Source organism: Berghia stephanieae, chromosome 2 (genome assembly GCF_034508935.2).
Source record: "Berghia stephanieae isolate SIO BIC M18660-M18661 chromosome 2, UCSD_Bste_1.3, whole genome shotgun sequence".
In the NCBI taxonomy this organism is placed as follows: domain Eukaryota; kingdom Metazoa; phylum Mollusca; class Gastropoda; order Nudibranchia; family Aeolidiidae; genus Berghia; species Berghia stephanieae.
This window is the reverse complement of record NC_088361.1, coordinates 47,235,273-47,255,272: the sequence shown is the minus strand read 5'-3', so window position 1 is coordinate 47,255,272 and position 20,000 is coordinate 47,235,273. Positions and strand designations below refer to the sequence as shown.

At 36.7% G+C, this 20,000-nt stretch overlaps 1 protein-coding gene across 3 annotated transcripts in view; it reads left to right on the top strand.

The window, feature by feature from the left end:
- Positions 1–20,000, top strand: part of LOC144965031 (polypeptide N-acetylgalactosaminyltransferase 5-like) — a 44,440-nt gene that overhangs the window by 11,494 nt on the left and 12,946 nt on the right. For 2 of the 3 annotated variants that reach the window (XM_078899898.1, XM_078899899.1), the window contains exons 5-6: positions 3,013–3,177; positions 7,516–7,732. In XM_078899898.1, the coding sequence (XP_078756024.1) occupies positions 3,013–3,177; positions 7,516–7,732 (382 nt within the window). Of the gene's footprint in view, positions 1–3,012; positions 3,178–7,515; positions 7,733–12,231; positions 12,443–20,000 lie in introns of all 3 variants that reach the window. The other variant, XM_078899900.1, reaches the window with a different exon arrangement.

Here is a 20,000-nt window from a genome sequence, read left to right as displayed (position 1 = left end):
AAATCATATATAATATAAACAAAACAGAATACATTACATAACAGAGAGATGATTTACAAGGGAAAAAATATCATCTCCCAAAACTAACTATACATCTGTTTCCCCTCTCACCAAGGGTATCCGGTCAGGGCCAGGACAAAACCAAGTAATCTCATTCCAAGACAAAGACAGAAAGCTAGTTGGAAAACAGATATTGGGGGATAGAAGACAGTAAGTACCTCCCTGCCTACTATGGGAGGTCAGGAACCCCACCCAATTAAAATCTTAGCATGTCCTATAATTTCATGAATAAAGAAAGAGGGACAAAGGACCCTCACCTCGATCATTAACCAATGCAGCTAGATAAAGAAATAATAGCACGTGTTGTGTATCAAAATGCACAAACACACACATATGTAACACATGCATGCTGACGTCATGACAAATTGCCCGGGCATTATAATGGCCAACAGGCGCATGTAATGAGCGTTAACCAATCAGAATCATTCATTTGTAAAGTTGTCAGGGGGAAACCTAGACTTGTTTACAGTTTTTAAAGTTCATTATTGGCTGAACCATGAAATTGTGGAAACAGTCATGCTTTCTCTGAGATAGATAAAAAACGCGCTTTTGGTGTGGTATCTTACATGGTATTGGTGGACTAAAAGACTTAATATTACTAAGTCTTGGAAATTGTTGGTCTCTGAGAGAAAGTCAACTCTCGTTTTGATTCTGTTATGGATAATTGCTTTTATAAACTTTAAATTTATATAACTTATCCTCAATATCTATGTTGAATTATTACGTTTCCATATAGAAAAATGATTGTAGTTTCTGAAACAACCAAAAACTGAAATTTGATAATTTTGATCATTCCCATTTTAAAACCGATTTTCTTCGTTTTCCAAATCCCGACTTAATACCGCTTCGAGGCGTAGGGTCACATATATGTATGTATATATCAATATCAACTAAACCTGCTCAAAGCGCTTCACAAGGGGTGTCCCTGACTAACAGCAACACTTAACATGTAGGAGGTGACACGACGCCTGATAAGCGATATTGGAACGCTTTTACAACGCTGTTAACGGCCAGGTACTCATTTTACACCTGAGTACGGCAACAGAATGTGAGTAAAGGGCCTTTTCCAATGACTCAACCATGCGCCGAGCGAGACACGAACCCAGGGCCTTCCGATCTGAAAGCGAGTGTCATACCACTAGACCACATAGCCACATAACTTTGAATTGACCTTGTAAATAGAGTAATATCCATAAGATGTCCTGGATTAGGGAGGATCCCAATTAATAATCGGACCGTCGATTCTAAACAGTATTCAAACGTTAATCGATTATCGATAATAATTCCACTTTCTTGACCTCATTTTCGTGTAGTCGATCCGTAGGACATAAATTTGACAGGCAAATATATCATGTGGCTGACGTGTACATATATGCAGGTCTGACTTCCGAACCCACTTATGGGCCTAGTTTAACATTGTTGTAATGGACAATAGTCTGCGTCATTTTTTGAGATTTCCATAACAACAATGAGCCCATAAGGAATAGTGTTATCAGTACGGCTATGCGGTCTTGTGGTATGACACTCGCTTTCCGATCGGAAGTTACTGGGTTCGAGCCTCGCTCGGCGCATAGTTGAGTCCTTTGAAAAGACTCTTTACTCTTATTTTCGCACCGTACTCAGGTGTAAAATGAGTACCTAGCCGTTAACTGCGTTGTCTCTGTCGGGAAAAAATGTAACATCGTTTAACACGCGTCATGTCTCGTTATAGATGTTAAGTGTTGCTGTTGTCTAGGGACCCCTTGTAAAACGCTTTGAGCAAGTTTAGTGATTAATGCTCTATATAAAAGCTCAACTTTTTTTTGTTTTGCTTATTTTCGGGGGGGGGGGGGGGGGGGGGGGGGGTTGTCCTCAAACGTTTAATTTTACGTCAAAATATTTTTTACAGCTAGTCAAGTTGAATAAGTATGAAATTTGAGAAAAGTTACTAGATTCCTTTCCCATACTTCTGACAATAACTTCACGAAAAATCGCCCGATTTACTTCAAATAAAGGTTAAAATGCTCTGGGGAGCATATTCCTTCAGAAAATGCAAAAATTTGCAATCCAAAATTTGCACCTTCCGACTGGTTATGTCACTCACTGATACAAATGTTCAGTCTTGCTGTTAGCTAGAGATCCCTAGTAAAGAGCTTTGGGAACTGTTAGGGGATATTGTGCTCTATAATTGCTCAGCTGATTTGGGTCCGGCTGTGAGCAGCACAAATTTGTGTCATTGGAAAAGTCTCTTTATTTACATTCTTTCGTTGCATCCCGGTGTAAGATGAGTACCTGGATAGAAAAGGCGTTGTCTCCGTCGAGAAAAATTTGCCTTAATTGTTACACGCGTCATGTCTCGTACTATATGTTTACTTTTACCTTTATCTTAGGACCCAGTGTAAAGTAGTATGAGCACATTGAGTAGATATTGTGCTATATTCAAAATTCCATGATGATGATGATGATGATGATGATGATGATGATGATGATGATGATGATGATGATGATGATGATGATGATGAAGATGGTGGTGGTTGTGGTGGTGGTGGTGGTGGTGGTGGTGGTAGTGGTGGTGATGTTGCCATGTAATGGTGATAGTGATGGTGGCGACGTTGGCTCTGTGGTGGTGGGTATGGTAGTGGGTGTGGTGGTAGTGGTGGTGGTTGTGGATGCGTTGACTCTGTGGTAGTGGTGGTGGTGGTGGTGGTGGTGGTGTGATGATAGTGGTGGTGGCAGCGTTGGTTCTCTGGTGGTGGGGGTGGTTGTGGTGGTGGTGGTGGTGGGGGTTGGTGGTGGTGTGATGGTAGTAGTGGTGTCGGCATTGGCTCTGTGGGTATAGGGGGTGTTTGTGGTGGTGGTTGGCCCTGTGGCGGGATGGTGACGGATTCATTGTTGAAAGTTCACTAGATCACAACCACAGACTAGGGAGTCCTGTATTCTCTATGATCACAACTTCCAATTTGACCCTTCCAGATCACCTCAAACTGCCACTAGAGAAATACTTCAGCCCTTTTCCTAAGGTGACCATTGTTCGTGCAACGAAACGACAGGGTCTGACCAGAGCACGTCTTCTCGGTTATTACGTGTCCACGGCCCCGGTTATAGTGTTTTTGGATTCGCACATTGAATGTTTTCCAAGTGAGTCATGTCCTCTATTACGTCTATCTTTGTTGTAACATCTGAAAATCCACATGCGTCGCTCTTATCAACTGAGGAAATCTATCGCTTGGTTAATGAGATATCACTATATATTTGAGAAAACACTTTTCAAAATGTTATTATATAAATACTTTTATAAAATAAAAATATAAGCAATAAACTTAGTTTGATTAAATGTTCATTACATGCCTGCTAGGCCAAATTGTTTGGCCCTCCAGTGTGCGTGCATTATAAAGTAATTACTAAGCTACAAGTAGATAAGGGGTGGGCTGGGGTCTCGATAGCTCAGTTGGTAGAGCACTCGCCTCACATGCACAGATCGATCCCGGTCTAGTAGTATGACCCTCGCTTTCGGTTCGAGCCTCGCTCAGCGCCTAGTTGAGTCCTTGGAGAATACCTTTTACTCACATTCTCTCACCGTACTCACGTGTAAAATGAGTAGCTGACCATTAACAGCGTTGTCTATGTCCGAAAAACGTGTTATATCGCCTCACAGGCGTCATGTCCGTCCTAAATGTTAAATGTTGTTATTGGCCAGGGACTCCTTGTAAAGCGCTTTGAGCATATTTAGTAGATATTGCGCTATATAAAATCTCAATTATTATTATTATTATTATTATTATTATTATTATTATTATTATTATTATTATTATTATTATTATTATTATTATTATTATTAGTCCAAAGTAGCTGTCTTCGTCTTATAAATTGAAGCTTGCAATTCTATACTTTTTTTTTTTCCTACGAGCTTCAAGCGACAACATTTTCATTATTCATAGATTATTTCAAGGTCTTAGTATACAGGGGATTATATAAAGGGAATGTTTTTATATAACACTTATTTGCACTGCTGTTGACATGGCTTTCAATCTTATTTGCAAATATCATGCATTGTTATCTTATTGTGGTTATTTTCTATGTGTACATGAATGCATGGTCGGGTGTGCGTGTGTGTATGTGTTTGTATGTGTGTGTGTGTGTGTGTGTGTGTGAGGTGTGTGTTTTGCATGTTACGGTTAAAGATTTATGTTTGTGTTTCTTTGGGGTCTATGGTACTCGCTTTCGAATTGGAAGGTCCTGGGTTCTAGCGTGGCCTTCGTAAAGTTCAGGCCTGACACACCAAAAAATGACGTCAAAATGCCAGTCTTTTTCCACAAAAGAAAACAAATCGTGAGTTGTACTAACGGCAACTCACTAGGCGGTGCAAAAACCAAATAATGACGTCAAACTGCCAGTCTTTTTGGATTTAAGTTTCAGGCTATAGATAGCTCGAAGATGACGTCATTCAGGTCTTTGTTATTGTTTTTTGCCATCTGCGTTTATGAGTAATGCTCACTGAACTGTATTAACCTGACTATAAACGTTCATGGATACACACAGTTTTGTGTGTCGGTCGTTATACTTCCGGATGGCAATGTTATGAGCTTCTTAGTCAAGCGCATATTATCTATAACATAACGATGGCTACGGTTCTAGCCTCGCTCGACGCATTGTTGAGTCCTTGGAAAAGGCTTTTTACTCACATTCTCTCACCGTACTCAGGTGTAAAATGAATACCTGGGCGTCAAGAGGTTTGTCTATGTCGGAAAAATTGTATTATTGCCTACCAGGCGTCATGTCTCGTTCTTTATGTTACGCGTTGCTGTTGGTCAGGACTCTTTGTAAAGCGCTTTGAGCACGTTTAGTGTATATTGCCCTATATAAATGCTCATGTTTTTTATTACAGTCAAGTCGATTAATTAACTTTACCATGTTTATCATTAGTACAATCTTTCAATCAATAGATTTTTAGCACCACTATTAATATAAAGGACATTCGAGGGCTTGTATCCTATTTCGCCCTATACCATTTGTTATGTCATGTCATGTCATGTCATGTCATGTCATGTCATGTCATGTCATGTCATGTCATGTTATGTTATGTTATGTTATGTTATGGTATGTTACTAGAGTAAGTGTTAGTCACTCCCAAAGACGAAAAATGTATATCTCTTGCCGACAACGCACATTTGCTACAAATTCTATTATTATACCATTATTCCAATAATGAAAAGTGAATACAACAGCTTAAAAAAAGGAATAAAATACCAAACACGTAACGTTTTGGGCCCAAACCCCTTCTTCAGCCAATAACAAAAATAGAATAAAGACATTAATGTATATGGCGCGCAGCATTGTCAAATGCGTCTCTGCCGTCTCTCTAGATTTTAAGAGATGTATTAATGTTATTACCTTAAGACGGGTATTCTGCTCGGAACGTTCCGGGGTTGCTTTTGTTTTGTTTTTGTTTTTTGTTTGTTTTTTGTTTTTTGTTTTTGTTTTTTTTGTTTTTGTTTTTGTTTTTTGTTTGGGGGGGGGGGGGGGTTGGTATTTGTTCTTTTTCGAAGTGTTTTATTCACGTTCATATTATATTTTACATACCACGGTTTCTAGCATCAGTCTACGGAAGACCTTCATACTAGATACTACGAAAAATATGTAAATTTCCGAATTTTTGGCTCCAATTTTAAAATTGTATGAGCTTCTCAAAGTCATTAAAACTTATTGAAAATGAACGTTGGTGCCAGACTGGATAATTTTAAGGATTTTGGGTTATCATTCAATCAGTGTGCGGGTGTATTGTTGTCCTATATAGTTAGCTATCATCATCATCATCATCATCATCATCATCATCATCATCATCATCATCATCATTGCCTTTTTCACCTTGGGTCAGGGTATTGGCCACAAACAGTTTCCATCCTTCTCTATCTTGAGCTAACCTTTTTAAATCTCGTTTTATGTCTAATCACTTCTCTGTATATCAGCTTCTTTAATTCTTCCCCATGTTCCCCGTGACCTTCCACTTGATCTTCTGCCCTGAGGTTTCCAGTTCAATACTTTCTTTGTTATTGTGGAGTCATTCTTTCAAAGGGTATGTCCCAATCAACCTTCCTCGTCTTCTTCCTATTTCCTCCAACCCCCCCCCCCCCCCCCCCCCCCCACCACCACCACCATCACCACCCCCTGGTTTCTGCTGTGTTCTTTTCCATACTTCTTCGTTCTTAATTCTATCCATCCATTTTATTCTGAGTATCTTACGCTTGCATCTGTTTACGAAAATATATATCCTCCTTATACATGTCTGCGATGCAATCCAAGTTTCCCATCCATATAGATAGTAGACTTCATGTTAGAGTTGAAAAGTCTTTGAACTTTAATCGAAGGGAGATATCCTTGGTTTTCCAAACTCTGTTCAAAGAAGTGAATGCAGTCTTTGCCGTTCCTATCCTAGTTAACTATATTTTTCCTAAAAATACGATTTGAATTTTTTTTTTTATTTTCAAGTTGGCAGGTATCTACTGACACTTTGACAATTTATTCTGATTATTTGTTTAGGAGGTTTTTTTTTTCTTTTTCTTTTTTTTATATTTATTTATTTTTATTTATTTTTTTTGCCATTTTCTTGGTTTCTGTTGAACATTCCCTGTTGTTGTTTACGCTTTGTTTTTGTTTTGTTTGATTATTTGTTTATTTGTTTGTTTGTGTGTTTGTTATTGTTATTTTAAGAATAGTTTTGCTTCATTTGGAGTGTGGAGGATTTTTGCTTTATGACCAGAACCTATGCGCCTAAATAAATGTTCAAGACTTAAGTGCAGACGAGCATTTTATCATTTTGGAAGTGGACGCTATATCAATGATTATTGTTATGTTATGTTAATATTGCTCTTTACTTATGTTTTACTAATTTAAGGGGGGGGGCGAAGTTGTCGAGTGGTTAAACTGTGATCCGGAAGATCCCGGGTTCGAGCCCCGCTTCAGGAACCTTCTTTTTATTTTCCTTGGGAAAGATTATTAACCCCTAATTTACTCACTTGAACAACATGGGTGATTCCTGTTGACATCAGACATCCTGTTTGATGGATTATCTGTATTCCTTCATGGAATGTCTCGCGATGGTATCTCACTGTGACAACATGGGTGTTTCCTGTTGACATCAGACATCCTGTTTGATGGATTATCTATATTCCTTCATGGAATTTCTAGGCGATGGTATCTCACTGGGACAACATGGGTGATTCCTGTTGACATCAGACATCCTGTTTGATGGATTAACCATATTCCTTCATGGAATACCTAGGCGACGCTATCAAATGATATCTTATGGAAGAGCGTATTTTTTAAATATTTTCTTACCTATTTCAATGAACTAGTTATAACCACCAGACCGTTTAAAACTTTCTTTTCATTTCGAAGCCTTTTTCCTTTCATCTTTTGCATTTACCATTACAATGACAACAACAACAACAACAACAACAACAACAACAATGTCCACAGATTGGCTGGAGCCCTTACTAGATCGCATAACAGTCGACCCTACCGTGATAGCGTTTCCAAGCATTGAAGTTGTCCTCGACAGGTCGTTTGCAACAACGTGTAACCACAATATCCGGGAAAACGCAGCCTTTTCCCTTAGGGATATGACATTTCAGTGGCAGGCGATTCCGGACTTTGAGTTTGAAAGAAGAAATAGAACCGGTGATCTGAATATTAGGTTTGTTAACAGATTTATAATCGAGATTAGGTGTAGATTGGCTGTTTGAAATTCTCCCCCCCCCCCCCCCCCCCCCCCCCACCGTCTCCTCCACCCTCTCATTCCTCCATCCTTTTTATTTGTCGGTTTATTAATTTATCGTGCGGCTATGTGGTCTTGTGTCATGACACTCGCTCTTGGATTGGAAGGTCCTGGGTTCGACGCATTGTGTGTTGAGTCTTTGGAAAAGGTAGAATTAGTAGTAGTAGTAGTAGTAGTAGTAGTAGTAGTAGTAGTAGTAGTAGTAGTAGTAGTAGTAGCAGTAGTAGTAGTAGTAGTAGTAGTAGTAGTAGTAGTAGTAGTAGTAGTAGTAGTAGTAGTAGTAGTAGTAGTAGAAGTAGTAGTAGTAGTAGTAGTAGTAATAGTAATAGTAGTCCTTCACAGCCATTGGCCCCATGGAGCCGGAGTGAAAGGGACAATAGTAATTGCTTGCTATCCTTTGGACGCTAAGTAGGTACTTCCCGCCAAATCTAACAGACTCAGCTACCCATACACTGCTAGGTGCACAGGGGGGTGGGGGTCAGAAAAATTCTCGACTGCACCCGGGATCAATCTCGGTCCCTTTGCGTGTGAAGCGAGTGCTCCATCACCTGAGCTATCTGGACTCCCACGACATTCTATGCATTATTGTGTACAGGAAAACAGTTTTTACAAAAAAGCATCAAGTTCTTAGGCTATAACTACGATATTTGTTTTTCAAATTTAAAGATATAAAAATCAAATCTGAGAAAGAAAAACATGTTTATTGAAGCGTAAGGGACGTGACAATTTGTCTGCAGATGGTGCGAGAAGGTTATGGATAAATCATAAAGGAATTTATTTAAGTAATAAAATAATGCTCTTGGCGGGGTCTACTTTCTAGTAATAAATTTGCTTACGCCAGACTGGATAGGAAACAAGAAAACAAACACCCAAATGATTTTAAAAGAAATCTTGAAACCCAAAAATTGTATGTTTGCCTTTCAGTTTTATGATCTATATTATCCCACCCCTCTCATTGGAAAACCCTATCATTTCTTAGTAAATAGTCTAATCGTTGAATAAAAATTGTATTCAATGATTGCAGAATATTTGCGGCCATTTTTTTGGAGGGTGTGAATTTTGGTATAAAACTTGATTAGTAATTGATATAAATAATGTTTTGGTGCGCATTAATACAAATCCAAAGTTTTTATGTTTCGGGTCAAATTGTCATTCAAGCAGAAGGAGAAGGAAACACATTATGGCGATTAGAAGTACTAATACCATACCATTTGGTTACAAAATATCTAATACTCTTATTTGTCGGTGTGGAATAAACGTATTCTTTCATTTCCTTGTATTTATTAAACTTGTTATATTTTTATCGTGATATAACACATACTCGTTAGCTCTTTATATTTTTCGGCACGATAAAGATCAATATCTCGTTTAATAAATATAAAGCAATGAAAGAATCGTATATTATTTCATCTTGAACTTATCATTTTATCTAGGAAAAGATTGGAGCAATAAGAGGATGATATTTTCACTTCACTATAATTTAATTTTTTAATCGCTCTGATGTCAAATACTTTTTAATCATTTCCAAGGTCAATAACTAATATCCATTTGTACTTCGAAATCGTTTTGGCGTCGGTTTCGGAGGATTTCATTAACAACAATGAGCCCGCAACAATTTGGGTTATCAGCTCTGCAAAGAAGAACACATCCTTACAAGCTGATTCAATATAATTTGAAAGTCATTTGTATGCGGTTTAAAAAATTGAGTTTTTACTCGTATATAGCACAATATACTAAACGTGCTCAAAGCCCTTTACAAGGGGTCCCTGCAAACAGCAACATTTAACATGTAGGACGGGACATGACGCCTATTATGCGAGATTACTTTTTTTCGGACAGAGATCACGCTGTTAACGGCCAGATACTCATTTTACACCTGAGTACGGTGAGAGAATGTGAGTAAAGAGGCTTCTCCAAGGACTCAACTATGCGCCGAGCGATGCTCGAACCCAGGACCTTCGATCTGAAAGCGAGTGTCATACCACTAGACCTCATGGCCGCACACTATGCGGTACTAGATGTATAAAATAAAATTCTAACCTAAAATGTGCACACGTGAATTGAACGTAGTCCCTAGTAAGTACACATGAAGTGTTCACATGTTATTGAGTCATCATCTACCTACTAGTCAAACCTAAAATGTGCACACTTCAATTGAACGCATTCCCTAGTAAGTACACATGAAGTTATTAACATTTTATTGAGTCACCCTCTAAGTAGTACCTACTTGTCAAACCTAAAATGTGCACACGTCAAATGAACGCATTAAGTATAAGTAGTACTTGTCATGAAGTGTTCACATTTTATTGAATCACCCGGTATATGAAACAACCACCTTTATATAATGTATCTATGTTTTGCCATTTTCTTTGATGTTGCTTTTGAAAATCAACATCTTATTCGATTTGTATGTCTTATAAAGTTGAATTAGGCATTCCCTTCAGTGCGTATTATGTTTATTGTTTTATACATTGGAAAATTCACTCCCCCTTGATTTGATTTTATTTGATATAGATCTATATTTATAAACCTATTAAGTCGACGCATACATATTTACAGGTCTAGTAACCCGAATTGTTTGGTTAATTTCTGCAATGAAAATGCTCTCAAACAGACGAAAAACAATGTCCATTAAATCAATGTTAAAACTTGCCCAAAATTGGGTTCGGTTTTCCAACCTGTAATATGTAGTTAGAAGCCATCCATTCCTTTATTCCAATTGGTTTTAAACAATGAAATCTTCATTATCTCATTTCTTAAATATTCCACTATTTTGGTTTATTTTGTTGCTTTTTTCAGTTTTTCATTTTCCGTCCTATCCTTATTTTTTATCGCCATGCTTATAAAAAAATATTTTTTATTGTTTGTTTTACTATTTGAAGTGTTCACATTTATCCTGTATTTATATAATAACCTTTATTTCCTGATGCAGAAAATGCATATAAGGTACCAGTGCAATCTTATATAGGGGCAATACACATCTGGTACAGAACATATAATGCAGTTTAATAGAGTCGCATCATGGAATTACCGTGGACAAATCTAATTGCTTCCATTTTTGCCATTATCCCAAAAAATTCAAAATCAAGATTATGATTGACCACCAAGAAAAGAAAGCAAGTCACTCGCTATTTGAGGCAGTTTTATACGTTTTGCCTGTCCGTGTATTGTACCCATGAGATTCCCCGGAACGGAAAAGATTTTTTAAAACGTATTCTATTGATATTTGAATTCATTTTTTCTGGAGTTTTTCCCTCTATCTTGATATGTATTAAGTTATCTGATACGCATCACCATCGCCATCACCAACCATCGCTATTACCAAGCACCGCCATCACCACCCAACGCCGTCATCAAAAATGTCATCACCATAAATCAACCATCACCATCGGCATCATTCAAAGTCACCTATTTATACCATCATCAACACCATCTAATGCCATCACATTCTATTATTAATAACACCCACCATCATCACCAGCAATCGTCACTGCATCACCACCAATCCCATCCCACCCATCACCATCGCCATCCATCACATTACCATTGTCACCATCAACACCCATCACCATCACCACCAATCACCATCACCACCAATCTCCATCACCACCGGGCACTATCACCATCGCCACAAATTACCACCCATCACTATCACCACTCATCACTATCACCACTCATCACCATCACCACCCATCACCATCACCAGCCACCACCATCACCACCCATCACCAACACCACCCATCACCATCACCACCCATCACCATCACCACCCATTACCATTACCACCCATCACTATCACAACTCATCACCATCACCACCTATCACCATCACCACCCATCACCATCACCACCCATCACCATCACCACCATCACCATCATCACTCGCCACCATCACCACCTGTCACCATCACCACCCATCACGATCACCTCTCATCATCATCACCATTCATCACTATCACCACCCATCGCTATCACCACCCATCGCTATCACCACCCATAACCATCGCTCCCGTCACCATCATCATCACCACCCATCAACATCACCACCCATCAATATCACCACCCATCGCAATCACCATCGTTACCATCACCACCCATTACCATCACCGCTTATCACGATCACCACTCATCACCACTCATCATCATCACCACCCATCAACATCACCATCCAAAACCATCGCACCCATCACCATCCCCACCCTCCCATCACCACCCATCACCGTCACCTCTCACCACCACCACCACCACCACCAACCATCAACATCACCACCCATCACCATCACCACTCATCACCATCACCACCTATCACCATCACCACTGACCACCATCACCGCCCATTACCATCATCACTCTTCGCCATCACCACTTATCGCCATCACCACCCTTCACTATCACCACCGCACCCTCACCCTCCCACAGACTGGGTGGAACCCTTACTTCAAAGAATTCACGAAGACCCTCACGCCGTGCCCTACCCAAACATCGAAATCATTTGGGACAAAACCTTTCATCTGGGTTCCACGATCGCTGGGAGCAGGGCCATCTTTAGATGGAAGGACCTCACGTTCCAATGGGAGTTTGTTCCCGATTATGAAAAACGAAGGCGGAAGAACGATGCGGACCCCATTAGGTGACGAATGGCACTGAGTTAAATTATGAGGGTTGATAATAACTACTGTGGATTCATACAACCTAACATTTATCGCCACCCCCCCCCCCCCCCCCCCTCTCCTGCTCCTTACTTAACCCAGACATTATCTGATGGTATATTATATTACTTTCGGTTTAATCAATGTCTAAAAAATCACAATCGAGACTAATCTCCTCAAAATGGTATTATATTGAGGTAAACCAGATATCAAGGATTATAAGTTGAAAACGAAGTAGAAATAAGCAAGGTTAGATTTTGTCTTATAGAAATAGTCATTTCATTCTCCTCAATAAATGAATAAAAATAACTTTTTACAAGTCTCATGATTCTGATTATAAATTCTATTTTTAGCATCGAAATCATCCCGATATGATACCGTTTTGGGTCAATGGGTTGCATTTGTCGAACATGTCATCAAAAGAAAGTGTACGGCGAGTTGTATTCAGAAGTGGTCAAGAGGCATTATCATTATTCTTTTTGTTTATTTTCAATGGAGATGATCTATATTAACTTTCCATGCGCTCTAGGTCATTGGTCACATTGAAAATGTGCTAAAGGTGACCTACATATAGTGAAAAGTGTTTACAGCTTTTGAAATATCTAACATCACGATTGGTCATTTTGTTCAGCTTGACACATGTGTGTTTTTACAACTTTCATAAACAGAGCAGCGTATTTACAATTTTTAAGAAATATCCAATCATTGGACAGCAATAAATCATGTGATTGATGACTAGGTTGGACGAAAAATATAGATCGCTCCTGTTGCTTTCATTGTACCGCATTGAATTCATCTTGTATTTCACTTTCTTTTGTTGATTGCCAGCAAAGAAGAATCAGGCTTTGTGTATTTGAGGCTGTCCTAGAAGGTCGTAATTGGAACGTTTGCCACAAAAATACTTTAACCCTCTCCTTACCACCTCCAGCAAAATCGTCACATTTGTTACGACACAATATACATTATTTTCTTATTCAAATTTATTATGTGCAATACGATGATCTTTGTTTAATCAATAAGAACACAAAGTTGTGTTGTAGAGGGATTGTTTGAGTTTAAAAAATCAAGCCTGACATATTTTTTTTGGGAAAATACTCTCCCTGTAAGGAGAGAGTTAAACCTAAGTATTTAGAAAGAATATATAGAACGAAGTTGACGTCACATAGCTCTATGTTACTATTTTTAGACAGTCTATAAGTGATGAGTTCTAACAAAATCATACCAATCACTCTATGAATGTTAAAGGTGACACATAGTTTTGTGTGTTGGTATATGTCAAATCTAGCTGGCGGGTATTGTGTGGCTATGCAATTTAGTGGTTAGACACTCGCCTTCGGATCGGAAACTCCTGGCTTCGAGTACCGAATGGCGCATTGTTGAGTCCTTGGAAAAGACTCTTTACTCACATTCTCCCTCCGTACTCTATTGTAAAATGAGTACCCGACCGTAACAGCGTTAACTGTCTCTGCCCAAAAAAAGGTAGTATCTTCTAACTGGCGGCATGTCTTGTTTTACATGTAAAGTGTTGCTGTTGGCTAAGAACACATTGTAATGCGCTTTGAGCAAGTTAAGTGGATAGTGCCTTATATAAAAGCTCAAAAATTGTTTTGGTTTGTGGGCATTTTACATAAACACATAGCATCAATAAGAAAAAAAATAGTTTTCATCAGTTTTTCTGGGTTGAATAAGAAAGAAAAAAAACAAATTACTGGCAAACTAGCTCACAATCGTGAACACTTTAACTCATTCAACTCTAACACCGACTATATCCGCAGTTTGCCCTGGTTACTTTTACCCCATCCCTATTTGTTACATTTTCTGAGACAAATTCTAGGCGTAGTATCAAAGCTTACGTTTATAGTTTTTACATTTTAATGGTAGTTAAATAAAAGTATCTATGCACATGTTCATTTTCAATACATTTTTTTCTCCAACTAGTAAAAAGCCCGCAATTTCGCGTGGAAAGAACTACTTTCATTCGATACTGTACTCACCATCATTTCATGAGGGCAGATTGGTAAACAACGTTGTCTGTGTAATTTGGTATATCTTCGGTTGATTTTTCTGTGTGGCCCAACATGAAGCGTAAGCCACTATAGCCTCTGACCCGTGACACAGCAACATACAGTTCTCCGTGTGTGAATACCGGTTGTGGTAAGAAAATCCCCACCTTGCTTAATGTCTGCCCCTGAGACTTGTTAATTGTCATTGCATATGACAATTTTACCGGAAACTGTCTTCTATTTAGAATAAATGGTAAGCCCGAATCCGTTGTTGTCGTCAGATTGATTCTAGGGATAAACACTATGTCGCCAGCTCTACTACCGGTAATTATCTTGGCTTCTAATACTTTTGAACCTAATTTAATTATTAACAAACGGGTGCCATTTAGGAGGCCTGATTTAGGATGTATATTTCTAAGCAGCATGACTGACGTGTTGGCTTTCAAATGTAATGCATGTGGAGGAAGTCCGGGGGGTGTAAGTTCGTTCAAGAATTCAATCGGGTATAAGTTGATGTCAGAGTCACTTTGAATGGAATCAGCACTGCGGTAAATTTGTTCAGTTGATGAGGTCAACCTGGACAGAACGGCTGCATTTATTTTGTCTCCCCTTTACTTAACTTATGGAAAAACAAACACCTTAGCACCTTTAATAACACTTATGACTAACCTCTCGAGCTAACCCTAATAGAAAAAAACAACTCTCGGACTGCTTTGCACTACCTTTCAATACTTAACAAATCACAAATCAAATGACGGCCGAAAATCAAAACAATGGTCAAATTAGGAAATTTTAACATTTCACAAATCTATCAAGGTTTGTTCTAGAGTTTTTTAAATACTTCTATATAATGACAAACTGAATAAATAAATGCCTGACAAAATATCAACGGTGAAATTACAAATTTAAAGAATACTGGGGATGTAGGAGCTTTCGGAATGTCTCCCCTTTACTTAACTTATGGAAAAACAAACACCCTAGCACATTTAATAACACTTATGACTAACCTCTCGAACTAACCCTAATAGTAAAAAAAAAAGAATCAAAAATGGTGACTGAAATACATTCATGTGATAATAACACTTATGACTAACCTCTCGAGCTAACCCTAATAGAAAAAAACAACTCTCGGACTGCTTTGCACTACCTTTCAATACTTAACAAATCACAATGGCGGCCGAAAATCAAAACAATGGTCAAATTAGGAAATTTTAAACTTTTACAAATCTATCAAGGTTTGTTCTAGAGTTTTTAAAATACTTCTATATAATGACAAACTGAATAAATAAATGCTTGACAAAATATCAACGATGAAAATACAATTTTAAAGAATACTGGGGATGTAGGAGCTTTCGGAATGTCTCCCCTTTACTTAACTTATGGAAAAACAAACACCTTAGCACCTTTAATAACACTTATGACTAACCCCTCGAGCTAACCCTAATAGAAAAAAAACAACTCTCGGACTGCTTTGCACTACCTTTCAATACTTAACAAATCACAATGGCGGCCGAAAATCAAAACAATGGTCAAATTGGGAATTTTTAAACTTTCACAAATCTATCAAGGTTTGTTATAGAGTTTTTAAAATACTTCTATATAATGACAAACTGAATAAATAAATGCCTGACAAAATATCAACGGTGAAAATACAAATTTAAAGAATACTGGGGATGTAGGAGCTTTCGGAATGTCTCCCCTAATAGAATCAAAATGGCGACTGAAATACCTTCATGTGATCAAGTGAATAATATCACTATGAATGCCACGATTTGCTGAAAAATGCCAACACACACACACACACACACACATGTATACACCACACACAACACACACAAACACACACACACACACACAAACATACACGCAATTAGAACATACTACTACATAACAAACACTGATCACCGCTAAATCAACAACACAACGGAAGTAATAATAATACTTGATGTCATAAATAGATGACGCAAATTGACAACTTTTTACAGTGTCAAAATTAGTTGATTTTGAGAAACAAGTGTCGTCGGTACATATTTTATGATATTATCTGTTTGACTCAACGAACTTTCAAACTGACTTTAAATTATAAAAGGAAATCAAGTTATCTGTTTATCTATCTGTAAAAAATACATTTCTAATTTTCAAATCTTTCAGTAGAGTTGTGCGCCGTATCAATTTTTTTATTGACTCAAATAAGCACAATGTTCTCCACAATGCTATATTTTTTTTTTAAGAAAGGATTTTGAAAAGATTAAAAAATCTCTAGGGTTGATTGAATTAAAAAACCATAACTATTATAATGTTATGTTAGAATTGCAGATTTTGATCTATTCTTTATAATTTATGTCATGAAAACGATTTTTTTTTCTAAATGAAATATGTTTTGAAGTATTTTTGGGGGCGAATGTTAACAAAATAACGACCTTTCATCACAGCCTCACATATCTTAGCAGTGGATATATATATACATATATATATATATATATATATATATATATATATATATATATATATAGTCTGGTTCATTCTTTCATTATGGTGGGAGATCGTTTTCAACACTTGGTCCTCAAATATAATTATTATTATCATTATTATTTATTATTATTATTATTATTTTTATTATTATTATTATTATATTATTATTATTATTATTATTATTATTATTATTATATATTATTATTATTATTATTATTATTATTATTATTATTATTATTATCATTATTATTATTATATTATTATTATTATTATTATTATTTATTATTATTATTATTATTATTATTATTATTATTATTATTATTATTATTATTATTATTATTATTATTATTATTATTCATTATTATTATTATTATTATTATTATTATTATTATTATTATTATTATTATTATCATTATTATTATTATCATTATTATTATTATTATTATTATTATTATTATTATTATTATCATTATTATTATTATTATTATCATCATTATTATTATTATTATTTATTATTATTATTATTATTATTATTATTATTATTATTATTATTATTATTATTATTATTATTATTATATCTTTTTTAATATTACAATTATTATTATTACTATTATATTTATATATATATATATATATATTATATATATATATATATATATATATATATATATATACATATATCATTTTTATCCTTTTAATACATCCATTTTGACCCAGTCTGACCTACTTAGGATCAGGTCATATAAAATCAATAAGATATAAATCCTAATCACTCATAATCAATTGATATGTTTTAATGCGTGAAGGTTTCTGTGATCTATGTCTGTGATCCTGTGAGACATGGTACGTACGCAATCATGAGCGTCTTTTCGTGCAGTATAGATAGAATGCGCTTGGCCAAGGAGTTCACAACATTGCCATCCGGAAGTATAACGGACCAACACACAAACTCTGTGTAACCATGAACTTTTATAGTCTGGTTAATACAGTTTAGTGAGAACAACTCACAAACGCGGATGGCAAAAACAATAACAAAGGCCTGAGTGACGTCATCTGCATACTATCTATAGACACCTGGGTAACCACGCCTCTCGGACAGTCGTCATAATGTAAAAAATAGCAGTGATTTGTTAAACATGGCGAACTACACAGGTTTCACTATCGATGGCATGTATATAAGTAAAATATCTACTGCTCTACCGCTTGATCAAAAGGACAAACACAGAAAACTATGTGCAAACTTAACCAATTCCCAAATGATAGCGAAAATCGTGTGCTAACTAGTCACCCAAAAGGCAATGAACCATATTACATTTCCATGTTTCTCGAGGTCATTGGTCACATTGAAAATGTGCTCAAAGTGACCCACCTAGAATATTCACACGATTGGTCATTTTGTTCAGCTTGACACATGGGTATGCTTACATCTTTCATTTACAAAGCAGCGTGTTTACATTTCTCAAGAAATATCCAATTCCTTGGACAGCAACAACTCATGTGATTGATGACTTGGTTGGACGAAAACATGAATATAGATAGAATGCGCTTGGCCAAGGAGTTCACAACATTGCCATCCGGAAGTATAACGGACCAACACACAAAACTGTGTGTAACCATGAACTTTTATAGTTTGGTTAATACAGTTTAGTGAGAACAACTCACAAACGCGGATGGCAAAAAACAATAACAAAGGCATGAGTGACGTCACCTTCGTTTTATCTATAGATCTCTCCCATTGGCGGTATGAAAACAAAAACAATGACCAGAGAGAGGGCAATGTCATTCACGTTATTGTTTATAAACAAATAATTATTTTGTCCGAGCACGTGTGAAGGTGTGTCACAAATTCCTTGTTTTGATTGGTCAAAAATCTACTGGTTAATTCCTTTCATGATATGAAAACCTTTATTGATGCGAGTTTAAAATTTATTTTTTTTTTTCAAATAAAACGTCAATTTTAATTTGCATTTACCTAGGGGGATGCGTGGCTCAGCGGTACGGTCTTTGTTCGATAACTCTCCACTGCGGGTAATGCCTGGGTTATTCCAATATTCCCTTGGAATAGACCCCAGAGACAAAATATCTGTTTTCTTTTTTTTTTAATTTAATTTTTTTATAAAATTTGAATTTCTAAAAATAGAAACACCAATTTTGTTCCCTTTGTCTCACTAAGTGAGAAGTAATAAATTGTATTTTATATGTCACCATTTCGTTGATAAATTTTTAACACCAAGTTTCAGGTTTAGCTAAGTAATAGGGTTCAACAGTCGTGACGTCACTTCTAAACTATCGGAATAATGGCGGACGCCATTATCTACATCACGACCATATGAAGTACCTCTCCGACGAGCATAAAAGTGTATCCAGAGGAGAAAATATTTATAAATCTGATCATGATTTGACTGTTATACATTCTGATCACATGCCACCACGAAGAATTAAAAGTACCGATTTTCTTCGTTTAGAACCAAGCTGCTGGTTGCTGGGCGGACGTGACATCAGGCTATTGAATACTAATTCAATTTCCAGTACCAACTGAGATAATCTTGACATGATGGCCCTATGTGAAATGGTAACAAATGAAATAGTGAAAAGATGGGAATAACCATTCATTCTACTCACAACTCACAAACGCGGATGGCAAAAACAATAACAAAGGCCTGAGTGACGTCATCTGCATACTATCTATAGATAGAATGAAGATGACGTCACTCATGTCTTTGTTATTGTTTTTTGTCATCCACGTTTATGAGTAATTCTCACTAAACTGTATTAACCAGACTATAAAAGTTCAAGGTTACACATAGTTTTGTGTGTTGGTCCGTTATACTTCCGGATGACAATGTTGTGAGTGTCTTAGCCAAGCACACACTATCTATAAACGAAACGAAGGATTCAATAGTCTGATGTCACGTCCAACCAGCATCCAGCAGTTTGGTTCTAAACAAAGAAAATCGGTACTTTTTATTCTTCATGATGGCTCGAACTTTTTTTAATGTCATGTGATCAGAATGTTTAACAGCCAAAACATGATCATATTTAATGATGATTTTCTCCTCTGGAT